This window comes from Bombus pyrosoma, linkage group LG6 (assembly GCF_014825855.1).
Source record: "Bombus pyrosoma isolate SC7728 linkage group LG6, ASM1482585v1, whole genome shotgun sequence".
Taxonomy (NCBI): Eukaryota; Metazoa; Arthropoda; class Insecta; order Hymenoptera; family Apidae; genus Bombus; species Bombus pyrosoma.
The window spans coordinates 17432288-17450613 of NC_057775.1; the positions used below are offsets into that span (position 1 = coordinate 17432288).

General features: G+C 43.5%; 1 protein-coding gene across 4 annotated transcripts in view; it reads left to right on the forward strand.

Annotated features, from left to right (window-relative positions):
• LOC122568092 (protein groucho-like) overlaps positions 1 to 18326 on the forward strand; it is a 154870-nt gene that overhangs the window by 59052 nt on the left and 77492 nt on the right. For all 4 annotated transcript variants that reach the window (XR_006316965.1, XM_043727447.1, XM_043727449.1 and 1 more), the window contains one exon: positions 9320 to 9364. Coding sequence is in view for 3 of the 4 variants with exons in the window: in XM_043727447.1 (XP_043583382.1) it covers positions 9320 to 9364 (45 nt within the window). In the remaining variant the exon portion in view is untranslated. The remainder of the gene's footprint in view (positions 1 to 9319; positions 9365 to 18326) is intronic.

Sequence of the window (18326 nt, forward strand, 5' to 3'; positions counted from 1 at the left end):
GAGACCGAAATGTTGTTTTGATCATTGATGGCATCATCATGGATGCTGACATCTTTTTATAGCCACCGATAATCGTTCTCGGTGGCTGAATTTTGTTTTCGCTACTGATAACACCATGGATGTTGACATTTTTTACGATTACCGATAGCCATAATCGGTAACGGAATTTTTTTCGTTACTAACAATCATTATCCATGGAATACGTTTATAGTCATGGAACTGTGTGTTTTTGCAAATGTAGATCTTCAAAATTATTCACAATCGATTACTGGGCTTGTCTCGAATATCCTTCCGACTGAAATAACGCTAATTTACCCTGTCCGGCCTTATCGGTTTTCTATGATGCCATCGTTGTCGTTCGTTCTAAAAACGAGCCACAGCCAGCGAGTTTGTTTCGTTCGTCGGCGACGAATCGCGGAAAAAATCGTCGATCGCATCGCGAAACGTACGCACACGGCGCACGGATCCAGTCATTCTCCGTCCGCAGTCATTTATTATTAGCGGTGGCGGACGATATCATATTACAGCGTTTTGTCATTCATGATTAATCATTGACGCAACAAGAATTTATTGTATTGGTTTGGACCAGGCACGCACTCGTGTTTGTAGCAACAGGTATATACAGCAACACACTTGTCGGACATACGCGTCCGTTCGCCATTCTGACGTATCGAGTGACTCGTAAACGCGCTACCCCGTGAGCACCGAGAACCATCATTCTCTCTCTCTCTCCTAATGAATCGATGGCGGTTTGTACGCCAGAGTGTAATTGGAATGATTCAGCTGAAACGTGGAACCTATTCATTATTGGTCAATATATGTCCTGTAAATATATATATATGTCGGAGATGAAAGGACATCGGGGCCTTTCTTTTGGAATTTTTGAGAAGATCTCCAATACTTTAGTCTAGACTTTTTATTATAGCTGCACCTAAATAATAAAACTTAGAAGTAGTTGTTTATGATTTAATCCTATTATGTTTGCCGGAGATTTATGACAGTGAGCTTGTGCTCGAAGTGACACAACTGGTCGCTAAACGTAGCCACGGTCACGGGATGAACCTTTTTACCTAACAGAGGTATGGAGTAATTGTATAGCTCTCCTTAAAAATATAGTTGACCCGAGGGGTACAGAGAGGTACAGAGAAGAATATGTAAGTGCAGTTCCACTTGGACTGAGGCGAGTTAGTTGACGTCTACTTGTACTGCGGACAAGTAAGTTCAGTTCGATTTAGACTTTGGGAGAAAACGCATTTGCTATCCCGTTGACCGTGGTTTCGTTATTGAACCTAGATCATTGTCATTAGCATCTCGAGTATCTAATCGCCACGATTACTTGTCAAATTTTGTAATAATCATATTTGTACCAGTAAATATCATCTATATCGTATAACAACAATGGCTAAAAGTATGGGCGTCTGATAAACCTCCACTCGAATTGACCATCGTGGTTATGTATTCTAGCTGATCGTTATGGGTACCGAGGTGATCATTACAAAAGGTTACAGGTAATGACGGCAATCGGACAAACGAGATGTCGATAACAATGAATTTAGGTTCGGTCCGATCTGGTACCCGATCCTGGTGTGACTCAACGTACAAGTCGTACTTCTCTCAATAACTCTCTCAATATCTAACTCCATAACTTTCTCAATAACTAACTAACTCCCAGTACAAATGGAACTGCCCTTATATAGTCCTCTCCCCACCTCTCGGGTCAATCTTTGTTTTTAAGGAGCTGCATAATTATTCCATAGCTCTGTTATTACACGTCTCTCCCGTGACCGTGGCTACGTTCGGTGACTCATTATGTCACCTCGAGCCCAAGCCCATCGTCATAAACCTTGAGCACCCACAATCGAATTAGAACATTACAACTATTTCTTAGTTTTATTACTTAAGTGTAGCTATAATAAAAGTCTGGCTTAGGGTATTTCCTGGGGGTCCTTCCCAAACATTCCAAAAGAAACGCCCCGATGTCCTTTCATCTCCGACATATATATCTGTTCGAGAAGAGGATGCGATCATTTTCTCTTGAGTATTATTCTACAACTTTAATGCTCTCGCGTCGTTGCTCTTTTTTTCTCTTCATTCCTCTCGCTTTCTTTTTACATGTCTACGTATACGTACAGTTTTCACGTGATAACCGGCAATGATATGTCCAGGACTGGTTTTGTCGATGTTTAATGAGAACAGACAACATATACCACGCTCGAATTGACATCGTGGCCGCCTGTCGTGTAATCTTAATTAACTGCTGAATGGAACCAATACATTGGCGTATATGTAATATTAACGTATAATGTACGTATAGTATTCATATTATACGTTACATTATAAAAGGACGCGAGTAGAAGAGAGATGTTTACAATGAACTTAATTCTCTGGTGAATATCCTGCCTCATGATCCGTTCTCCTTTTGTCCGAGAATTATCTGCTTTTTTCCCAGTTGGTGTAGCCGGTTTAAACGCTTTGGTGTTGGTGCAGTGCGAGCAAGTGGTCGAGATGTTTTATATTCCCGGAGCCTATATATAAAGGCTGGTTTCGTATTTCCGGCGCCGGTTGACTTTTCCACGCGGAAAAGCCACTGTAACCGCTACGATTCATTCAATAACATTCGCGTGTTTGCTATCTATATCTTTCTCTTTCATATTTCTTTTTTATTCTTTGCCGCTTTATCTCTTCTTCTCTATGATATCAGGTTGAAATCGTGTCGATTTCTGTTGGTGAATTTGTTTCCAATGTGACGCGAGTGTTGAAGCGTGTGTGTAACGGTGTCGGACGCCAGAGGATGCTCGTACGACGTCGTTATACGACGGTACAGCCTGGCCACGGGGCATTACGCTTTTACGACTCTTTCATGTAATTGTCGAGCTCGTGAACTTTTACGAGCGCGAACCGTGCGGAAGAGATCACCTTGAAGCGTATCGCCCGGCGCAGTTTCAGTAACGCGGTGCATTGACTTCTCCGGAACTTCAGACGTTTCCCACTTCTTTCCTTCTTTCCTTCTTTCCTCTTACTTCGGCATTTACGCGCTGCTGCAATTTTGTTTTCCATCGTATGCGACGGCTGAATGAAATTTTTTCGTTTTTCTACGGCTCTGTTCTTGATACTTGAAAAGAGATTTGTTGGTGAGAAATTGTCGAGTTGTTCTCTTTTTTTTTTTTTTTTAGTCAAATTTTTATTATGATTTATTCCATCGATTTTCATTGAGACTTATTTTTAATGGACTTGGAAATAACAGTTTTAATTAGGTACGTCTTAATCGTGTTCGGTTCTTAACTCGACCGTTTCATTAGTTTTCTCTTTACTTTTTAAGAATATATATAGTAATATATGAACAATATATGAGAACAGAGTATATGTATATTTTTATTATAAATCTTTCCGTCCTATATTATTCTGAAAGCATGCAAATCTAATAGCAATATTCGTATATTTTAAACTACATTTTTAAAACACTCACCATGCTGTATACTTATTTTTACCAAACAATTGATTTCTAGAAAATGTTCAAGAACAAAGACCACCGTTTTCTCATTTTATTTTCTTCATTACGTATACGATATAGGCTGCTCTATCACGGCTAAAAGAAATATTCAGATTGCCCGAAGTTGCAATTAGTTTCGACTCGAACTGCAGCCGCAACTTTTCCTATCAAATATCTCCGGATGCGAGTTACACGAATATTTGCGAATAGCTCGTACGAGAAACTCATAAAGCAGAACGACTCTGCCCAGAAATCTGTCACGCTCGCAAACAAAGTAAGAAAATTAGACGAGCATATACTCAGGGGCAATAACCCAGAAACGATTTAAAATCCCTCTGAGCGCATCCGCTAATATTCTCAACCCTCGAGAGACCGCGCAACCATCTAGACCAAGCAAACAACTTTAGCCAGAGACGATGATCGTACAATTAAATTCGCGCTGCTATGTTTTCTCGTTCGTTCGTTGTAACAAACGGAACTACAGAAATTCCTAGCGCGAGTGTGCACGCTAATGACTCCGACACGTTCGCGGGTTATTGCACGATGCCGAAACTCGTGCACGAGGAAGAGCACGGGCCAATTGGGGTGCGGAAGGTGCACGTTCGCGTGTTTCCAACGATTGTGTAAATTCGTGGCAGTATAGTTGGCTGGACACGGCGTTAGCGGTGTTAACGACCCGAACTCCGTGGTCGTTCGCGCCGGCACGATTCTATTAACTGGTCGTCGTATCCTGGCCGCGAAATCCGCGGCAATATCCGATGCCTCGTACGCGTCCAAATCGCTTCGTTGATATTTAATGGCACACTTTCGACAGGCCATGAAACGCGCCCAACTGTACAAGGTCGTGACGCGTGCTGCTACACTTCGTCTTTACGAGGACATCCGCGAACCATACGATTTCCAGCCTCGTTTTCTCGAGCCGAGATTACTCGCTGAGGTAGAAAGTTGTCGAGGTGATGAGCTTCGGAGGAGACATTAATATAATCGCGTGTAATTGATGGGCAAATTAGGAATGAGAAAGAATACAGCGTATAATAAATTCGACTGTTTGGCAAGTTTGAGACACAAGAGACAGAGAGACCGCATGCTATCACATATTTTAGAAAGGATGTGTTGCCGTCTTGTGATTTTTCTAGTAGCTACTTGAATGATTTCTATCTGTTCAGTGTTGTAATGCATCTATATTGCGTCACGTGTTTTCTCAGACTTATCGCAGTCGGTACGAAATTACAAGATACACGATATTTATTACTTCCTTACGTAAGTTCTAACATCCAACCTGAGAAATCAAGCTGCTTATTACGCTCGTTAAATGTTGCTGCTCGCATCAGACATACCACGAGCCAGTAACACATCGTAAGAATAACTTTTCCCCGAACATGTAACATGAACATAAACGACACGTCTTTTCAATATCCAAACTGCGTCATGCGATAATCATCGATGGTAATCGGAGGGTCCCTCGAAAGAGGCATATTCTCGATGATGCACGCGTGTGCTCATCTTGGCCGAGGTTTCGAGTGTTTTTCTTGATTAAATCAAAGAGAAAGAGAGAGACTGGTCGGGAGCAAATCGAGGGCAAAATTTGCAAGTCGTGCGCGCGAACAACGAAAGAGGGAGATAGGTAGAGGCCCTTTATGTAAGGGTGTGCTCACAACATAGGGGCCATTCCGTCGAGGGAAGATAAAAAGGGGGATAAGGGCTCGTGAAAGGGACGAGACAGCGGAGAGGAGCCGAGGGTCCATTAGTCTTGCGTATCTCGTCACGGTACGCGAGATACCGATCGCGATCGATATCGGTCGTTTATTCGAGAATGAAAGCGCCGACTCGTTTCCAGAACCAAAGGGATTATGCGATTCGAGGGTCGTCACCGCCAGCGGGGCCCGACCTATAGTTTTCTTGGTTCGTTTCGCGATTCTTCTCTTTTTTCCTCTCTACCTTAAACCTGTCCCTTCTTTTCTATTTCTTTTTTCCTTTTCTTTAAATAAGATATATCCCGTGCGAACGAAGCACAAATTCGTTTTTCACGCGAATCGAATAATACGAACGTTCTCTTTCTCTGTCACACTATCGCGCGAGATTTAACTGCTCGGTTTGCAGTGTCGACGCGGAGAGTGGAAATTTTGCTCGAGATCGTCGCAGATTGAATTTCCGGGCTTAACTCGATAATGTGGACACGATGATGCGGCATAAAACTCTCGGATAGCGGCGTAAAGCTGGTTCAATTTGAAAATGCAAACGAACGGTCGACAAGGGGTGTGGGCAGAGGGATGAGAGAGGAGGCGGAACGAGCGGGGCGTGTGCGGAGCACCGAATTCGGCCGAGTTTAATGGCTGAACGACGTTTATTGCCGCGCCGTTTTATCATTTCACTCCCCTCGAAATCGAGTCATTGCCCGCCCGGTGTTCGCGACAACTTCTACCAGCTTCCGCATTAAACGCGTCGAGACCGCGAGTTACGTTTCCAGCTTCGTGATAATTAAGATCCTGACCTCCGCTCCCGAGAGTCTGCAAGTCTATTAATTAAAGGCTAATTACTTCGTCGAGGCACCAGCAGACAAATGAACCTGCGTTTTCGTACCGGAATCAAGGTTTTCCTTCTTCCTCTTCTTCTTTCTCTTCTTTGATCACGAGCGTTTTTCTCTTCGTAATTTCTAATTGCGAGAAATCCTATGAGACGCGTTACCACGGAAAAATGTTTTTCATACTTTTGTTTCGCCGTTTTATGCCTCGTAGCATATAAATCATCGATCCAGACTCGGGAGGTTTCTATTTCCCAATGTTTCCTGCATTAATTTAATGTTTTTTACTTTCCAACGCGAGCATATAAATAAGGAAAATTCTTGCAGCAAATTTAATTCAATTTATAATGCTCGAAAATACGTATTTTGAAATCTTATAATTCGCAAAGAACAAACGGCGTATGATAAACGACGTATCTCAGCGAGATTGTATCATTTCTGTTAAGAACACACAAATTGCGTCTCGTTTAACTTTGCAACGATTGCTGCAAAGTTTGCTCCTTGTCGAGATTAGGTAATTCAGTTTCTATTGCAGCTATAATAGATACATCGTTACACTTCGTTTTAGAATGTGCACGGTGGATTTATTCCCGAGCTACATACGAATGACGAAACGAATTTTTTTTTACTCCTCCATTCACGTCTCACTGACGTTGTTCTTCCGTTAGACACGAGTTACAACTGGACTATTACGATGACTCAGATATACGAGTCGTAAGATGAGTCATAATTGAGGGTTTAGAAGACTCGGTTGAGGGAAAATAGACTGCTCAAAGATGTAAAGATATTGTCAGATACACAGGTGGAATTTCATTCGTTTTGGTTTTATTATTAATTAAGTTTTATTCAGACGACGGTAATACCTCCCAGAGATTCGAGCTGGCGTAGAGAATTTTTCGAATGCTTGGCCAAACTGTCGGAACGTAGGTATTCTGATTACCGTGGGGAAAGAAAAATGTAGATCTCTGAGTGGTGCTTTCCTGCCGTGTAACCGTTGAAAGATGCATATCGAGGGAAATGTTCGGAGCGGTTCCCTTGTATACGTTTCATGATTCTCCAGTTCTTTCCAACTTTTTTTTAGTCCTCGAACATCTGTATCGGTACATTTACAGATTTCATCCAGCGAAATAGAGGGAAATCTCTTTCTTTTACGTGTCTTAAAAAAGTCTAACAATTTTTCTACGGCTTATTAAAAAATAGAAGATCTACTAATAAAGAAACGTAGCTAGTAGGATCTCTAGATTACTATCGAAGTTTTATAAGCAACAGATTGGAAGTTGCTAGTGCTAATCAATTGATAATATTAAGTTTAGCAATACAACGAGTAAAGTTCGCATCAGTTCTACAAACTCACGAAATCTAGCTAATCGTCGTATTGGAAATAAAAATGTATGGTAGAATCGCGTGATGGAAATCTACGACTTACAACTCGTCGTTTGTCAATCCACTGATATTACTAGTTGGTAAATTATTATGCGATAAATATAGCGAAATGAGAATTCTTCGTGTCCTTGTTCTACTAAAACAGCTTACAATAAAAAAGAAAACACACAAAGTTGTTATACTGGAAGATATATATAGATTAAAAAAAAAAAAAAAAAAAATCGATGTATTTACGTTCGTCTGCTATTTTTCTCAGACTCGAGAGATTCGAATAATAAAAATTCTAAAGCTCGTTAAACTCGCCAGAAAAAAGGTTCCCTTACCGATCCTGCTTTTACGTTTTTGCCCGTTTTATTTCGTTCGAATGCGCGAAAGAAAATTGAGAACCACTGTCCGGTAGGTGAATTAGTTAAAGCATACCCGGCCCGGGATCTTGTACACACGATGTAGAAACGATGTTACGGGAAACCGGTCTTGGACATCGCGTACACGCACCGACACGCGTGTACGTCTCACGCACCAACACAGAGGAACAACGGCGTAGCTCTCGAGTAGAATCTCTGGGAGGGTAAGGTAGAAACGATTCTTTAGTCGTTTTTCTCATTTTCTCTGCGCGTTTATCCTCCTTCTTGGCTGGGATCTTGCATTACGGCTCAATTTGGCCCGCTTTTCGTAATCTCGTTCGATCGATGTAATCTCGGCTCTCGGCAGCCGTGTACCGGCCCTAAAGACCCTCTTCGAAGGGTTCTTTTAGACGTTATTACGAATTCGAGCAGCATCTCGGTTTAGGTAACTCGATAATTCGATTAGCCCTTGGGAATCCTTCCGCTCGGCTTAACCGACTACATTCAAGTCTCATTCCTTGTCTTTTGTACTCTTTCTCTCTCTTTCTCTTCCTCGCTTACCCCCTATCTCTTCGTTTCTCACTTTCTCTTCCGATAGTTCAGGCTTGTCGAATCATTGTTCGTCTGGAGTACGATGGAATTTTGGAATACCAAAGGAGGAGAAGAGTTGCAAGAGGTATTATACTTATATAAGGGACCGCGTTAGTATAAAGTACGCGTTCCATTAACCGAGGAAGATCGATCGCCAAGATCGCCAAGATCGCCGTGGCTACTAGTTTCTTCGCTGAGATCCGACCGATCCGCTGCAATTGAAGCACGCGTTGCATAATAAGTTGCAGCTGAATACACTCGATCCAGCTCTTGGCCCGATGCTTCTGCCGTCTCCTCGATCTTTTTTCTACCCTTTGCCGTTCACGGTGCACGCCGCTGAAATTATTTATCGGTGCAACTGCTGGCACAAATTCGCTTTATCTTGATCGTCCTGCATCGGGACGTCGCGTCGTGTCTTGCGACTTTGGCTGCGTACCGAGATCGATCCGCTGTCGAACTTGAGTTAAGACCTTTAATTTATACACTCGAATTTCTGACTTGGAATGTCAAGTGGAAATTCTGAAAATTTTTACATTTCCATAGGAAAATTTGTAATTGTCTGCTGTTGCAAAAATTCAAAGTGGTAGTCTGTCATCGTTACTCAGTGATCTCGCTTCGCTGGAAGATACATCTGCTGTTCGTAAATATTTGACAACTTGTTAATGACTCGTTTATACGTATCTTGTAGCGCTAAATTGTTAAAGCGATCGGTCTAAAAGAAGTAAAAACGTAGCAAAGGAAAATCCAAAATCAAGACTACTGGCATTCCTATGCGAAGTATTTTCCAGCAAGTGCATGTAACTCACGTTTCTGGGTGCGCGCGAGGACAACTGTACAAGAAAGGACGACTGCTTTCACGTTAGCCGCGCGAGCATCGCGTTAACGCTTGTACCAGCACGCCTTCTTCGATATTGCCTCGCGCGCACACAACCTATCATCACTTTATATCTCTCGCTTCTAATATATCGTATGTCTTTTTCATTCTTCCAGTATTACGAGATGTCGTACGGGCTGAACGTGGAAATGCATAAACAGGTAAGCCTTCCCCGTTTTCATTTGAATTTCAAATGGATATCATCGAGCCGCACCGATAGAAGCCGTGAATCGTATGTATACACGAGTTGCTCCTTTCGTTTCTATCTACAGGGTGTCCCATGCAACCAGAAAATGCCATGCTATTGAAAATACTCAATACAGTATCCTTGTTTTCCCGTGTACAAAGGATTGATGATCCCATAAAAAGAAGACTAAAGGTTGCCTTATAATCTTCTAAATGTTCCACTTTCGGTGTGATCAGAGTTTTCTAATAATTAAGCTAATATTCTTAATGAAATTTTACAATTCTTTCGATTCCTAAATCACCAGTATACTAATAAATTTTCCTGTACACCAAAACAAATCCGGTAGTAAGCCAAATGAAATGTTATAAACTACGAATCACCTTACCGTCGTGTCCAATGTAAAATTGTAAAGTTACAAGTGTATAGCGTATGATATATTAATTTACTGATGTTGTTAGTTGATAAATTCATGCGCGAGAGAGTCAGCACGTTGTGTATCGTTCGAAAAAGCTATCCCGTTTTTGGTAGCGATATTTCTGTCTTCTATAGCTTGCCTCTATACGTGAAGAACACCCTGTACACGTACGTTTATTTCACTAGCGTCTGTATCGTATGCCATTCCATACCGTGTACGTGCGCGAGATTACGCACGTGTGTGCCTGTTTTACACGCACGTGCACCGGTAGCTCGGTATAGTAATTACTTCGTTGACTTAACGCGCGATAGCCCGGCGTGCTTCGCTGAAATTTATGTTTTCATTCATGACGCGTGAACGCGCGCGCGAGCGCGAACCAACGACCGGGCAATATCCGTGCGGCGACTTACTAATCGTTCGGCTCGGTGGTTCCGCGCGTGACCCTTAATCCGAAATTAAAGGGACGGCGAGATCGGGAATTAGGGAGACGATTCCCCGGGGATCCTGGCTATTGAATAAATATGTAAACAAGGTAATAACATGCAAATTGCACGAGAGGGAGCTATTCGGACGGTTTCTTGCGACGACTTTCGAACCGAGAAAAACCAAGGACCTAACCGAACATCCCTTTATTACGAATTATTGAGCGGCATTGTCGATGCCCGAAGGCGCACAAGCGTGTTTCTTCTTTAACTTTAGATTCGTCTATCGTGTGGATTAATGTCCTTTATGGTAGATAAATGGATAATTACTAAACCTGTTAAACGAATCCACCTCTAACGAGAAACGTTTCTAATTATAAAGTTAAAAGTTAAGGGAAGAAGTTCAACGAGGTTAGATTCTTGTAAATAAGATATAATATAGTTTTTATCAGAAACGCAAAGATACGTAAGAAGATGGATCGTTGAATAAAGAAGTTGACAATCGTAACGTCGAGTTGTTTTGATAAAGTAGGACGTTTCTTTTAACGTAGTTAGCAGTTCGTCCTTATTTCTTGCTGAAGTTTATTACATACTTTACTTTATCTCTGGTAGCAGTATATCTTGTGCCTTAAGATTCAATTATTGCATTTGATGTTGTCTTTATTTTAATTAATAGATAGCATAACATATCGCAATATAATAAGATGTTTTTACGATGCATAATGTAATTGTTCGGACGTTGGTGTTACGTCTATGTTTGAGAGAATCGGAAAGTTAACGATGAGAAAGACAATTGACAAACAGAGCGAGTTATAAATCCGGAACAGAAAAATTCGTTACCTCAAAGCGGAGGACCGTCAATTCACAGTGTATTTAAAAGCGGAATTCGTTTGAACGAAAAACGTTTGCCAAACGCTGGTCTGTCAACGGAACAATCTAGGTCGGCCAGAAATTCTTTCTCACTGTATAAATCTCTAATGGCGAAAATACTCGTCGCACCAGGATGTCGAAAACGAACGTTCAAAGTTACGTTGTCCCTCCGTCCGTTTTATGTCACCCATTCGATGTTTGCACGGAAAAATTACGTTTCTCGCGATTCCCTTTCAGAGGATGTGATTACGTCATCCTTCCGTGGCCGGATATCTTAACAGGATTTGTCGCACGAGCCGAAAGAAAAGTGGCGCAAGGCTGCCGAACGATATGTATCTCTTCGGTACATAAATGCTTTCTGGTGCCTGTTAATGGTCCCGGAGCGATCTGTTTGCCGAGCAAACAGGCAGAAATAGAATTGGAAGTTGGTTCGTTTGATATCGAGAATTAACTCAGGGTCGAAGGGAAAATAAAAAGAACGAACTCGTTTATTTTTTTCCCCCCTCCGCTTTCCAAAGGGCGACGGCGCTTCCCGTCGAAAACACATCCTCGATATTAATAAAGACAAGGACTGTCGCGAAAATTTGCATCACAAAGATCTCTCCGTCGTGTTTTTCTTGCGCCGACCCGGCATCCATATTCATCGCGGCGATCGGCCGATTTGAATTTCCCGTTTTCTCGTAGCTCGATCGTGATCGCCATTGCAAATATCCCGATTTTTCTCTCCTTCGAAGCACTCTTTCGTCGTTTCACCCTTGTATACCTTCCGTGCTCCTTTCTGTCTCTCGCCTCTTCAGGGGAAAAGGGAAGAAGAAAAATGGCGTCGTTCGCCGGTATAATTTGTTGGCGGCGCGGCGAACCAAAAGCGGAACGCTCGCCCAGAGAAACGTCGTATTTCATTTCGCGCTCGCTTTTACGGCATTCCGGACATTAATGTCGTCAATTACCGTACACGTCTTCGTCCGTTTTTGCCAGCGATTCATTTACGAGGTCCGATCATGAAAATTTATCGAGTCGCTCGAAACGGCCGGCACCCAGACAACCGTTTGCTGATCATGCTTTATACTTACCACCGATCGTCTTCTTCTTGTCGTTGATCTTTTAGTTAAACGAAGACTTTTTTACTCTCGACACGTACGATTCTTGAATGGTTTTTGAGCGACCGCTTTGCTCCAGCCCCTCTCAAATTATCCCAGCTTCTGGATTTTCGTATATTTTTCAATTCAGAAAGAATTCAGGAAGGGAGGAATAATCACATAGTGATTAATTTGATATACGTCATTTTTTTTCCTTGCTAAAATGAGCCGTCTTTGATATTGCGAAGAAAGATAAATAACTTCCATCGTTGGTAAAATAATTATATTCTGACTGCATAAAATATAAGGAATAGCGATCCGGTGTTATAAATATTGCTTCTTAAAATACAGCTTACGATTTATAATTAAATAATCTTTCGTGAAACAGTTGTTTATGAAAAAGATGAGAAAGATGGAATCGAGAAATTTGCAGAAGCAAAGGTGAGAGACGTGTAATTTGTGATTACAAGTTCTTCTTCGCGTCAATTGAAATTACTTGGATTCGTGCAACCCATCTTCAGGTGAATGTCTTCTAGTAGAAAGTAATATCTAAAATATTGTATACGTGAAAACCCAGTTTGAGGAAGCAATATAATCAAGCAACAAAGCTCAAGTTAACTGCTATCTGGAAAGCAATTGAAAGAATTCTAACGTTAGCGGAAACCTGAAAAGACACAACTGTAAATAACGGGTTTAAATTGGTAAAATAAAGTGATTCCTGCAGTTTCTTGAATTCAGGTAACTAGACTAATCTGTAAGAAGCTTTACACCGAATGAAACATGGAAAAAGAGAGAGGTCTAAGACGGTGAAACGTAAGTATGGAGGGAATCTCGATCGTGAATTTTCACGAGAGAATAAATAGCCCTTCTTCTATCTCCTATCGAGTTCTCGGGCCCCTCTTTCATACTAACCCAGTCACTCGTTCGCCTTATTCGCGATTTTTCTCGCGTTACCTCTTCACCTGCACTCTTCCGTGAGCCAGCTTCCGCGTCGACGTGCCAGGAATAATGTTCGCGTTTATTGAATATTTAGCAGCCGGGCTGCCGTTATTTCCTCCGCTTCCGGCGATGTTCTCCCTCTTTTCTGGGCGCGTCGTTCCAACAGGATGCACCCTCTTGGGTCGTAAATCGGGCTTCGTGTCGAAGGAAACTCTCGCGGTGGTTGCGAAATGGAAAGAGAAAACGTAGAAAGAGGCGTAAGATGAAGAAACACGGAAGTGGTAGAAGAGGGACAGCGACGAAAATGGCACGGAATTATTGATAAATCAGGATTACGGGGTGGACAGATCGAAAATTATCGTTGTTATTAGGTACTCGTCGTCTTTATTATCACGATTAATATACACGCGTGCGAAGCTTATGTTCGTAGCAATGATTACATAGAAGACGAAACAATCAAAATTCTGCTATTCACCTGTTCCCCTATGTTGATATCATTATGTAAATATGCGTCTGTGTAAATATAAATATATATACAAGAAAGTAGATATAGGTAAGATAAATAGGGAAAATACACAATGGTCGATTGTGTATGTTTGTCGAATGTACTACGGTCCTCGAATTTGTATTTCTCAATGCCGTTCTCGTTTCAACAATGACACAATAGATGTAATATTTTATGAGCAACTTTTAACGCCAAATTGAGACACTTTTTTTATACTTTTATCGTACGTACTTACGAATTTGATAGCGATAGAAAAACACCAAGTGCCAACAGTAGTCGGTATTGCTATTAACAGACACTTTTTGAATAACTGACATCAACTTACGAAGATACACACGAGAACAAGAAGATCGAAATTGAAACGAAAAGAAACGAGTCTTATGTTTGGCGACGGGAAACGTTCAACCCTCGGGGCAAAGACGGCAGTCAGGGTACGAGGGTCAGGTTTTTTCTTCGTGTCGCGTGTTACACGTTCGATAAATCCTGCGGAGATTTACGCGAAGAGTCCCTCGCGCGTTTTATTTCGACCAGTCGAAGTGAAACAAGACCGTGAGGAATCCTCGTTGGTTGCAGCTTACGTTCGTCTTCTCGACGTTCCGGCGTAATAAATCGAAGTAAACGAATCGAATTTCCATGAAACACGTCACGTTCGATTCATAGAAGAGAATCCTGACGCTATATCCGGCTGCGAAACCAAACGTTTTCACAGTGGCCAGTTACACGAATCGCGTACTGATCGTCCATTGTAAAATTTCGATGGCGGCCGTGTCAAAAGCTGTTTACAACGATCGTACTTCTGCGGCGCAATTTCGTGCACGATCGCGTTTATAAAATCACGACCAACCCTTTCACGGCTGCTATATTCGACCGAGGATGATTAATCGTCCGCGTTTATGACGAGCCAGCGTTGTCGTCCGCGTGGAAATAAAAAAACGTGGAATGCGAAGAGAAAAAAATAGATACGCGCGTGTATGAAGGAAAAAAAAGAGAAGGAACACGAAGGGGAGGAAAATTGGCAGCGGAAACGAGACACGACGGGGGTGCAGGGGTTGAAGGGCGAAACGAGATGAGTAACAACTTCGACGACGCGAGAGGGTAAAATATCGGGACGGGAAACGCGCGGACGTTTCGAATCGAATTTATCGGGCGTGTATTAACGCGGTCGGCCGGTCGGTCAGTCTGGTAAGTGTCTGCGAATGGCGGTGTAAACGCGCTCGATTTCGCCTGGATGTAATTAACGTCGAGTAATTCCCGACAATTACCGTCATCATCATCATCCATCAGACCGCAGTCGACCTGTTACGTTTTCCTGTTATATACCTGTACGATAATTGTCGTCTCGAATCACTGGTTTCGCATCGATGCGCGAGCCACACACGAGATATACCTACACGCTCGTTAAACGGAGTGCCTGTTGGGGAAGATGATCAGCAGCCTTCGTCTATACATCTACGATACTACACAGAGATTTGCGTTTACGTGTACCGCACACATAGTCGAGCCACTTAAATCGGGCGCGAAATTTGTTGGAACGCTTTTAAAATGCGAAGGATACGTCCGAGTAGCGATTTTATCGACGTTCGTTACGATCGTTACCACCGATCGTCTCTATTGAATTTTCATTCGATCATATTCCACTTTTTCTCTCTCGTCTGACCGGTTATTCTTTTTTTTTTTTTGTCTCTTGCAACCCCTTTATCCGACGCGCTCCTGTTGGTCGTTGTTCGTTGTTGTTGTTGGCGTTGTACGCGGCGCGCGTATTATCGCCGCTAAACGATCTGTGCGTTTTTATTCGCGGCAAGCGACGCGTATTGTAAATGTTTTCGGGCATTACTCTCGATTCTGCTAAAGCTATTACCGGCGATTCCGCAGCTGCAATACGTGTCGAGCAGTCGGAAAATTCACGCATGAAAAGTACCGGCGGCCACCGAGAGTGATTCGATTTCGTTGTTTTGCGTTCGACTCGTTGCGTTCCCCGCGCGCCCCACCGCCCGCCCGACCCATCTTTTTCATCCCCGTTTCCGTTCCCACCCCGGGCTCGCGTCGTGTTCAACCTCGTATAGTCTGCTCATTATTCATTTATCGGTTTAACGAGTACATCCGCGAAAAAGCGTTGCAAAATACCCGAACTGGTCGATACCCAAGCCCCCCACCCCATTCCGTTTCACCCCCTCTCGTATTTTCTCTACTAATTTCCTTCCTGCGCGGATTTCACGCGATGCAGCGCGATTTCGCGTATTGCGATTTTTCGCAGTTTAATGGCCTCTACGCTCCCCCTTTTCACGCTGTTGTATCGGTCGTTGGAAATTTGCCCGGTTATTTAAATCGAAGCTTATCGAGAAACGTTATCGCGTGCCATGTAACGTAGAATTGGATCTCTGTTAACAAGGGGCAACACAAAGACGTCGGATAGGAAGGATCCTTCCTTTTATCTGTTCCATCAAATTCGTAGCAAGATTACGATGGCTACCTGGAATGGTTCTGCTCTGTTCATAAATCTAGGATTCGACGTTCCTTCAGCATCCTTTGTCCCCCGATACTGCCGAAAAGAAGGAAAAAGAGAACGGTGGTCGTGGAATCTCGTCAGGTGCTTCATGAATAACCTCTCAAAACCGTCGACCGGCGCGATTTCTCTTTCTCTCTTCGTCTGTCCGACCCAGAGGGTAACCTAATACACGGTCGCACGGTTGCCGGCTCCGTCGCGCTCTTTCTCTCCCTGTGCACGTCCGTCCGCGTATACGTTGGCCATCGCTTTTTCCACGTTTTATTGTGTCTGCAGCACCACCGGTTTGGTCGCCTGGGCCGCGCGCTACGCGCCGGAGCCAGAGGACCAGATGGAGATCGAGTGAGAGGACAGTATAGAAGAAAAAAAGAGACCATGCGTATGTGCAGGTAGAGAAGAACGATGGTGATGGTAGTGGTGGTGGTGATGGTGATGGTGGGGGTGGTGGTGGTGATGGTGATGGTAGTGGTGGTGGTGGTGGTGGCTGAAAAGAGTACGGGGGCGGAGGAATGAATGGTACGCCAGGGAAAACGTGGTGCACGTCGCCGGTACCGACGGGATAGGGTGAATCGGTGATGAGAGGGTGAAGGTGGAATAGAGACAGAGAGCGTGGTGGAGAGTGCGCGAAAGGGAAACGGTGGTCGGAGGAAAAACGAAGAGCAAAATTCGCTATCGGAAAAATCGAGCTCTGCTGTGCTACCGCGCCGACCTCTCCACGCACACATGTTGCCCCCTGTTGGTACTCGTTCCAATTCCCTGGCCATACTCTATCTCTCCTTCTCTTCCTGGTGAATCCGTCACACGTTCCGTCCTGCTCTTGTTGCACCATCGAGCAGACACAGACAGTCGCCTCGTGTCTTCTTCTTCTCTCGTTCTTCGAACGTCCGCCTCGCCCAACGTTGGCATATCCGTGTAACTTCGATCCCATGTATCTTCCTTCTCTGTTGCCCGCGACACACGGTTCATGTAGCACGCGTACCACGTAGACGGCCCGGCCGTACGTGTGCGTTGTGTGGCTTGGCACAGCCGCGAAGAACGAGTCGCAATATGTGCACGATAAAATATACACAGAAATGTCTACCAGCTACGTACGTCTACATACTTTTTCTCCGTTCTGTTGACTCGACTCGACCCGCTGAAACCAGCGGGAAAGAGACACACACTGCGCGCCAGAGTATTATGGCATACCTATGCGGCGTCCCCGGTGCACCTCCGCCTCTACGTTGTCTCTTTCAGCATAGGGATCTGCAATACCGATGGGACTCCATGTACCCGATACACGTCCTCCATGGTCGCGATCTCTCAACACGATAAGTCCTTTCAACCGGGGCACCGGCTTCGATCCCGTTTCTCTCTTTTCATCCTTGCTCGCTCTGATACGTACGCCATCTCTCTACCCACTCTACCAACCCTCTAAGATCTCTCTCTCTCTCTCTTTCTCTTCGTCCTTTTCTTCTGCTCTCGGATAGGAAGGATGTTACTCGGAGAGGACGCGACCGAGGAGGAAGGTTTTATCCGGAGCAACTCGAGTTTGCCTGACTGGGAATACCACACGAATTGAGTCGACTTTCTCTGTCTCCTTTTACCAATCGTTCGTTCGTTCTTCTATAGATTGCTGGCTCTGTCGTGCTTTCTTCTCCTACCATCGCGATCTCCTTGAATAGGATGCCATTACCAATTCTGTTTTCGAGTCGAGCGAAAAGAGAATTCCTTTTCTTCGTGGTCTTCCACGACACTTACCCCGGATGTATTGCGGGTTTTCGGTAGTTATTTCTCAAGCTTATCGGATCTTGTGTAATCAGATAGAATCATAGTCGGTAGAGTGGATATTGGGCACGGTTTGTTTTCTTCTCTCTTTTCACTCTTGTATTCCTAATGCATTTATTATTCTTTTTCGATTGAAATTGGACATCGTTTGTTGATAGACAGCTTTTACATCTTTCTCGGTGCGTTGCGTTCGCGTAAATCAACCCATTCAACTGGAATAAAACGATCCTCTTATGCAACTCATTTATTACGATTGCACATGCACCTGTTCTACATAAATACTAACTCGACAAGTCTCAGTTTATTAACGAAGCGCAGATTGATTTCAATAAATCACGATCTCATTTCGGTATATTTATGAAGTGGCTCTGAAAGTGAAATCTTAAGTTGCAAACCGCAAGTCATTCGTGAAAAGATAGGTATTCACAACCTTCCATTA